At 39.7% G+C, this 9,013-nt stretch overlaps 1 protein-coding gene across 1 annotated transcript; it reads left to right on the top strand.

Moving 5' to 3' along the window:
- Positions 1–224: 224 nt before the first annotated feature.
- Positions 225–3,910, top strand: psmd14 (proteasome 26S subunit, non-ATPase 14). The gene is made up of 11 exons (XM_031728894.2): positions 225–356; positions 1,132–1,194; positions 1,448–1,519; positions 1,612–1,731; positions 1,896–1,966; positions 2,176–2,326; positions 2,482–2,589; positions 3,139–3,213; positions 3,297–3,422; positions 3,538–3,600; positions 3,734–3,910. Exons 2-11 carry the CDS (start codon positions 1,147–1,149, stop codon positions 3,830–3,832), a joined length of 933 nt encoding a protein of 310 aa, XP_031584754.1. The 5' UTR covers positions 225–356; positions 1,132–1,146; the 3' UTR covers positions 3,833–3,910.
- Positions 3,911–9,013: the final 5,103 nt, after the last annotated feature.

Genomic DNA, 9,013 nt, shown 5'->3' with positions numbered 1-9,013 from the left:
GAGCTGATATATAAGTAGCCATAATTCAACTGGTTAGATTAACAGAAAAGTTAATAAATAAAATATTATTAAGAAATTTGGTATAAATCTGGTTCTTCTTATTCGTGTTGTTGTTGTTGTCGAATTCTACACATAATCGATTTGTTGTCCTAAATGACTTTACATAAATAACTGTGGCTCCCTCTAGTGTCTCAATGTTGCAAATGCCAGTCGGGCTCCACCAATATACGTCATTAGTGCGACAGTTACTCTGTGGAAAAAAGACGATTCTGGCTGATTCATTGTAGCCGGGTGGTTTGTTACGGCTACGACCAGAAAAACAAACTCTTCTGAATACCACACAGGTCTGACAGCAGGTAAGTGGAGGCAGACGTTCAACATAGCTCACAGAAGTCATTAAATCTGATGAAAGGGAATTAGTGTAAACAATTTGTTAGTCATTTTCTTGTACTAAACGGTGCAGGCTAAGTTAGCACAAACAGGCTAGCGCTAGCACCTCGCTAATTGTGTCCATGAACTGAGCTAAAAGCAGCTTAAAGTAGTAAACAACCTAAAACTATAGTCATCAGCCACAGGCATGTAATGATACATTAACTAAAACATAGGAGCCGATAATGTTTTATCAGGCTTATGATGTTGCCGTATTGCGTTTGACGATTATGTGTGAATTAGCACATTGAAGCTAACTGTCATTAGCCTTTCTGCGGAGAATGGATATTTGATTAATTAATGTATTTCTTTGTGTTATTTACAGTGCAGTTTAGCTCAATTTCTGCACACAGAGCTTAGAAATAGTCCGAATTTTCTGCTCGAGTTTACTCGTTAGGCCTACGTACACTGTATACATAACGTCTAATCTCATAAAAAACAAAATATAACCAAAATATTAAAATAAAATATGTATAAGGTACATTTATTTTAATGTTAGCAGTTAAATATAATTTTAGGTAATATATAGGTAATCTTATTAATTTGGAGATTGTCCAAACAGAGTAAAATCTGATCTTTATAAGTTTGCTTTGAATAAATGTGGACTCACGGAGTTATATGTAATAGTTCCTTATCTTCACAAATCATGTCCTGATCACGAGTTTAACAAAGTTTTTTTTTTGGTTTGTTTCTGTTTTTCAGTTAACACATCTCATTATGGACCGGCTGCTTAGGCTCGGAGGTGGAATGCCAGGTCTTGGCCAGGTAACATAAAGATAACCAACAGTATAACTACATTACATAGAAAATACACCGGCTAAAGGGGAGTGTTTGTGTGCTGCAGGTTTACCAGATGGTTACTGCCATTAAGATAAATATTACCCCAAAAAATATAATGCATATGTACATTGTATGCTCTATAATTCCAACTGATACCTGGATTGTGGTGATTAGTAAAAGCTGCTGCTATCTTACAAACGCCTGAACTAATAAAAAAAACACTGCTCCGCCTCCTCAGGGCCCCCCAACAGATGCACCTGCTGTGGACACAGCAGAGCAGGTGTACATCTCCTCTCTTGCCCTGCTCAAGGTAACACCTCTGCACCACATCATCAGCAGTAAATATATGATGTCCATAAAAAACCATCTCGATGACTTTTCATGGTATTTGCTATTCCTCAGATGTTGAAACATGGGCGTGCTGGTGTACCCATGGAGGTCATGGGATTGATGCTGGGAGAATTTGTTGATGACTACACAGTGCGAGTGATTGATGTGTTTGCCATGCCGCAGTCAGGAACGGTAAGTTCATTTGTCCCAATCTCCTCCTCTAGATTACCAAGGAGTGCACAGTTGGATAATAAACACCTTGTTTGTATCATGATATGACCAATTTTGAAATAAATTTGTGATGATTAATGTTGACTTTATACTTTTTGACAAAATCACAATTTTGTGCCTCACAGGGTGTGAGTGTCGAAGCAGTGGATCCTGTGTTTCAGGCCAAGATGTTGGACATGCTAAAGCAGACCGGCAGGTAACACGCTAATACTTGAAACTATATAAAATGAATAAAAACTCATTTTCAAAAGGACAGTTTGATCAAATACCTGCTTAGCTAGTAACTGATGTATAAACTGAAGGCTTACAAGAGAAATTGAAAAGTTTCATGAAAAAATTTACATTGAATATGATTTTAGAGACATTTACATATGTCTGCTGTCCTCTTCCTGTGCTGTTTAACAGACCAGAGATGGTGGTGGGATGGTACCACAGTCACCCTGGGTTTGGTTGTTGGTTATCTGGTGTGGACATCAACACACAGCAGAGCTTTGAGGCTCTGTCAGAGCGAGCCGTCGCAGTGGTCGTTGATCCAATTCAGAGCGTCAAAGGGAAGGTAGGGATGAGTGGGTACCAAGGAGAAACCCTCTAATCAGCCTCTATTATTTCAAGTGCAGCGCACAAGATCAGTTATTAAGTGAGAATTCATAATGAATTAGTGATGATGATCATTTAATTGTAAAATGTTTTTTCCTCCACTGTCATCTTCAGGTTGTTATTGATGCCTTCAGATTGATCAATGCCAACATGATGGTGTTGGGTCACGAACCAAGACAAACCACATCCAACCTGGGTCATCTGAACAAGCCTTCAATCCAGGTAACCTGCTGTTTGTGTTCTTATAACATGGGTTTTTTCTTAAAATCCCCTAACAGATGGTTGCAAAGTGTATTGTTATCTCCAGTTTCTGAACATCATATGCAAAGTAATAGTCACTCATGCTTCTCCATAAAATTATGTTCAGATTTTTCTTTGAATATTTGCAGATAACATCAGCTGTTTGGTGTTTTGTTGTTAGTGTTCAGTTAGCCTCAACAACCAGCTTGTTATAACATGAACAAACACAATTCAGTTAACTTTATTTACATGCAGTTAAATCATTGCATAGCAGCATATACCTGAAGCAGTTGGCACCAGTATGGTTGCATTCAGAGACACGTGAAGAACAGGAACAGCTGTGCGCCCCGCCATTCATCACACTTCATTTCCAGCCATTGTATTGAAACTAAATCAATGTAAAAGATCTAAAGAAGATTTTTTTTTTAAAATTCAAAACAAATCCAGTGTTAGGGATGTTTTTGTACAATGTTTGTTGACATTATCCAAAAAGGAAAAAAATGCTAAACTTGATGTTTCTTGTGTTTTCAGGCCCTGATTCACGGACTCAACAGACACTACTACTCCATCACCATCAATTACAGGAAAAATGAGCTGGAGCAGAAGGTTTGAGTCTCACAACCTATTAAAGAGTTATTGCTTTTGTTAATTTGTGGTAGAACATATTAAACATGACTTTTCTTATTCAGATGCTGTTGAACTTGCATAAGAAGAGTTGGATGGAGGGTCTGACCCTGCAGGACTACAGTGAGCACTGCAAGCTCAATGAGACCATCGTCAAAGAAATGCTGGAGCTGGCTAAGAACTACAATAAGGTACGACTTGAAATAGTGTAATTCAGCAGCAGATAGTGTTTTTTTTATTTTATTTTTATTATTTTTTTACCATACTGTTCCACAATACTGACATACTGTCATATTTCCACCTCAGGCCGTTGAAGAAGAGGACAAAATGACCCCCGAGCAGCTGGCAATCAAGAATGTTGGAAAACAGGTAGATTTTTATGTATTTATTATAAACTTTATTGAAACCAGGGAATTCTCAAAAAGGATCTGAAAATCTTGACCCTGTGGTTGATGTTTTCCATCTTTTTAATTTTTTAAAATTTTTGTTATTTAATCTACAGGATCCCAAGAGGCACTTGGAGGAGCACGTAGATGTTTTAATGACATCCAACATTGTTCAGTGCCTAGCTGCCATGTTGGATACAGTAGTTTTCCAGTGATTGGGCTGTGTGTGTATAACTGTTAATATTACAACCCTTGTTTTCTTTTATATAAAATAAATGTATGTATGACAGTAATTGCTGTGCTTGTGTCTGGACTGACTTGTAGTGAACTGAACTTGTTAACAGTTACAGGAGGAAGGAAATCTAGTTTAATTAACACAGGACACTTGGAAAAAGCTTAATCCAAGACAATGTTACAAATATAAGAAAAGTAACCTGTCAGATAATGCGACGCAAAAAGTGCCAACTTGTGAATAAGCAAAAACATACCCAACTATTTATAGGAAAGGACCAGAAATGTCAGATAGGTTTTATAGGTGATGTAATGTCTGTCAGAAACTGGAGTCCAGTTGACATTTTGCACCAAGCAGTGCAGTCTATTAATCAGTTATTCTGAAACAGATTGTAAAAACAACTCTGAACATTGATAAATAAGTGCCAGCACAATATACATGACCACCTTACTCCTGATACTCAACTGTAGTGTTTACAGAACATTCAGGTATTAGCAGCCAGATGTTTTCCGTTGTTGGTGGTTTCAGTAGCTTAAAACAAAAACTGGGAAAAAAAGAACTACCATGAAGAAACTGCTTTTATCAGAATATATTTTACAGACATCACAGAAGGCAAACAACTTTATTCTTTTGTGCCAAAGCTTCTAATGGCACTGAGCTGACTCAGCAGAGACTCAGTCTGTTCGTGTAACGCCTCTCTTGACCATTAGATGGGGACAGGGTTACATGCCACAGGGCCAGTATCCCCACCTTCAGTCAATACAGTATTAAAATCAGTTGACTGCTGACCTTGTAAAAAATGGGCTCCTTCCTCAGGGCGTGGAGCTGTTTCTTTTGAAATGGTTGAGAATCCCCAACACTATAATGCTCTTATATAAAATACACTTACATAATTCAACTAATGAAGAAACAAAGGTTTATATGCATACACACGCTCTTATACACACAGGGAGAACTTTAATTATTTTTTTTCTTCTGTACTTATAGAAATAAAGAAATCAAACCATTTGTGAGGCGCAGACTTAATTTGAGGCTTTATTTTGATGGGTTTTATAAAAGTTTTGGACTGATGTTTTTTTTATATGAAGGGCTCCGTTTTCAGGTGCTCAAAGTTAGTTGGACCACTAATATATTTTTCACCGACTTCAAGTGCTGCTTGTTTGTGGACCTCTCTGCCTTCAGGTTTGTTTTCAGGAGCTGCAAAGCATGCTTTGTTGAGTTGAAATGAGGTGACTGACTTGGACATTGAAGAATATCCAATTTCTGTGTCCTTTTAAACTCCTGGGTTGCTTTCACATTTTGCTTTCGGCCATTATCCATCTGCACTGTGAAGCACCGTGGGATCACTTTTGCAGCATTTGGCTGAATCTGAGGGGAGAGTACAGCTCTGAACACTTCAGAGTTCGTCCTGTGACTTCTATCAGCAGTCACATCATCAATAAACTGCCACTGAACGAATACTACTGGCATCCACACATGCTCATGTCACAACACTGACAGATGTTTTACAGGATGTTTTTCGTCATCTCCTTTTCACTCCCTGCCATTGTGGTACAAGTTAATCTTGGTTTCATCTGTTCAAAGAATTTTTCCAGAACTGTGCAGACTCTGTTTTCTGGGAAAGTCTAAGCTGACCTATTTGTTCTAGAGTACAGCTCTGTAGTTTGCACCTTGTTGTAAACCCTCTGTGCTTGCATTTATGAAAACATCTCTCAGTTGTAGACTTTGACAGTGACAACTGGCCAGATGTTGTGAAAGGTTTTTCTTGACCAAGGAAAGACTTGTTTGCACAAAGTCAGTTTACAGGAAAAATATGAGTAATAATGATGTTTCCCTGTTTTTAAAAAAAAGACTAATCAGTGAGACTGAAAGGTCCTTTTTAGTGTGATTCTGCTGACGTTTGCGTCACTTCGTATGTGAATCAGCAGTGAGGATATGGAAAAGAAACTGCACAGATAACAGCTTTTCTAGAAAGGAGGAACAAATAAAGTAATGATGTATTACTGTAGACCTTGGTATGAACTGAGAGGCTGCACTAACAGTAAAGTTTACAAATTACATGGCTGAACATACAGCATCTTGACAGAGATCTCATTCTCAGCTTATGCAAAGGCGTGTTTATGTGTGGGTGAACTAATTTTCTAACAGCAAAAGCTGAGCCTAACAGCCGATGCTCGTCTTAGTTCATTAAAAAGGGAAAAAAGACACAATGGGTTCACAGGATCTCAGCCAGACAAACAACATATATCACATCAACTCCAGTGATGGCGAGGAACGTGGAGCATATGGTCTCGCTCCTCTCTATCTAGTATATACTAACTGGACAGATAGTTATGACAGACGTGGCCTCCTGCCCTTCTGTCAACCTTAAGGTATTTTGGGCTACGTCATTTTTGCTCCTCACCAAAATCTCTGCAACCCAAAGCTGTGAGAAATTATTTTTTTATAAAAAGGGCTGTTCAATTAAGCAGCACACTCAAAGACATTTGGAAATGACAAAGCAAGCCCACACATAATTCATAAGAGTTTGATATCAAAAACATGAAATTCCAAGATGTACGGGAAGCATTTTACAGCTGGGTTACACAGACTGGAAAGTAGGGATGGGTACCGGTGTCCGGTGCCATGATGGCACCGGTTCTGACATAAACGGTAGTAACCAGACCGAAAAGCAGCGCACATTTCGGTGCTTTATTTCGGTGCTTTTTTTTTTTTTCCTGAGCCAATTCTAGCCAATCATTTTACGTTTCCGAGGATAGTAGGCGGGGCCAGGTACGTACGTTCTTTTAGAGCAGAGCTACAGATTAAAAACGCCCAAGGCGAAGCGGTAAAAAGTCTGGCTGTACTTCACAGCAAAAGATGCAAACTCAGCAGCCTGCAACAAGTGCTTTAAGCTGATACTGTGATACTGTCAAAGGAGGTAACACCTCAAATCCGATGAAACACCTGGCGATGCATAGCGGTTTTTTAAAAGCCGAGCACATCTACTGCGGGTGTGGTGCCTGTTATCGGACCCGGAGTTAACATCTCCCAAAAACCCGAAGAGTAGAGTCCTGGCCCCTAGCCCTGTTAGCATAGCAGAAATGATGACGGATGATGATGGCAGCAGCAGTCGTTCTCCTCTGCGTGAGTAGCTTCATGTTGTTCGTGTGTAATTAACGTTGAGTACGCTAACCACATTATTACATTAATGCATGTAAGGTGAACTAGCAAACACTGTTGTAGTTACATGCGGCTGTCTTCTTGTTTGATGGCAGATGCTCCCTTCACCCTGGCCAAAAAGGCTAAAATGACCAAAGAAAAAGTGGAAAACAGTTAAACATGAGAGGTTTTTGGACAAAGTTTGTGTTTTTTCCATTGTTTAAGCACTGCTTCCAGCCAAGAGTGATGCCATATATGCCCTATAGCTGCAGAAAAGGCTAACATTGTTATCTTTTTACAAAAACAACAGTTAAACATGAGAGGTTTTTGGACAAAGTTTGTGTTTTTTCCATTGATTAAGCACTGCTTCCAGCCAAGAGTGATGCCATATATGCCCTATAGCTGCAGAAAAGGCTAACATTGTTTTTTTTTAACAAAAAAACCAGCTAAACATGAGAGGTTTTTGGACCAATTTTGTGTTCTCCATTCTTTAAGCACCGGTTTGAGCACCGTTTAAGCACCGGCACCGTTTCAAAAGTACCGGTTTGGCACCGGTATCGGATAAAACCTAAACGATACCCATCCCTACTGGAAAGCATCTGTTTTCTCAACTGCTTGTCCAGTTCATGGTTGCCGGGAACTGAAGCCTCGTCCAGCTGTCATACAGTGAGAAGCATGGCACACATTGGACTGGTCACCAGGTCATCACAGGGCTAACACACACACACACACACACACACACACACACACACACACACACACACACACACACACACACAGAGAGAGAGCGAGAGACAATAATTCACCTTCAAATTCACCCCAATGTCCAATTCATGATCCCTAGTTGACCTAACTAGATATCTTTGGATAGTGGGAGGAAGCTGGAGTACCCTTTCTAATTCTTTGACCTAAATTAATGAAAAAATAATGAAAAGCCAACAGGAAATCAGTAAAAGCCTGGCATTCTTAATAATTGATAATGACTCAAGCTGTAGTTTTGCAAACACCAAAAAGTATCAGTAACATTTTGTAAATGTATAAAGTTATAAACATTTCAAAGTATCAGTTTATGTAAGAATGTGGTGGGATGATAATCTCTGGTTATAAACGTAACTTGTCTTTCCCTTTCTGAAATTCTTCATGGGGTTATTTTGATGCACTCACACACTCAGCACTCTACTGAATTGCTTGTTAATGTAAATATCAAGTCAGCCAATCACATGGCAATAACTCAGTGCAGTTGATTTAAGTGACTTTGAATGTGACATGGTTGTTGGTACCAGACCGGATGGTCTGAGTGTTTCAGAAACTGCTGATTTACTGAGATTTTCCACCATCTCTAAGGTTTACTGAGAATGGTTTTTAAAAGAGAAAATATCCAGTGAGAAGCAGTTGATGAGGGTCAGAGGTCAGAAGAGAATACCCAGACTGCTTAGAGGTGATAGGAAGGCAATAATAACTGAAATAGACAGAAGCAGAAGCAGATGCCATGACCATCTCATTATGAATGCAGATTATACATATTGATGGCTGCTTCCCGTAGCATAGAGCATCCCAAGGGTGCAGTTGATGCATCTACAGTGACTGTGTGATGGTGTCATGTCAATATGGACATGGATATGGTTACCGTCACCTTACTGAATCTATGCCATGAAGAATTAAGACAGTCCAGCCCAGTGTAAGCAGGTGTATACCTCACAGAGTGTGTGGTGAGTATATGGAAGTGGGGCTTTGTTGCCAGTACAACAGCAAAACTGCTTAGAGAGATTGGGATCAGAGGACAGGCGCAACGGCAGGCTATAAGAGAACTAGCTAACACTGCTGAGAGGACCAGTCACTGGCTATGGTTAAAAAGGGCTGACATCACTTGGGCAGCTAAGGCAGTCAGCTAACCATGAGAGAAAAGAAATATTCCGCTCTTCTCCCCTCTGCTCTTCTCCCCTTTTCTGGGAGGCAGTGGGGAGGTAGAGCGTACAGCCCGATCCGGCGGGGAGGTGTGGGAAGCCAGATCGGGCACCCCCCC

The sequence above is a fragment of the Oreochromis aureus genome, linkage group 1 (assembly GCF_013358895.1).
Source record: "Oreochromis aureus strain Israel breed Guangdong linkage group 1, ZZ_aureus, whole genome shotgun sequence".
In the NCBI taxonomy this organism is placed as follows: domain Eukaryota; kingdom Metazoa; phylum Chordata; class Actinopteri; order Cichliformes; family Cichlidae; genus Oreochromis; species Oreochromis aureus.
This window is presented reverse-complemented; position numbering and strand designations above follow the sequence as displayed.

Excerpts from the sequence above, each read along its gene's own strand:
- psmd14 (XM_031728894.2), top strand. The coding sequence starts at position 1,147 with ATGGACCGGCTGCTTAGGCTCGGAGGTGGAATGCCAGGTCTTGGCCAG. Across the intron at positions 2,327-2,481 it reads TTCAGAGCGTCAAAGGGAAG|GTTGTTATTGATGCCTTCAG; the intron begins GTAGGGATGAGT and ends TGTCATCTTCAG. Across the intron at positions 3,423-3,537 it reads TGGCTAAGAACTACAATAAG|GCCGTTGAAGAAGAGGACAA; the intron begins GTACGACTTGAA and ends TTTCCACCTCAG.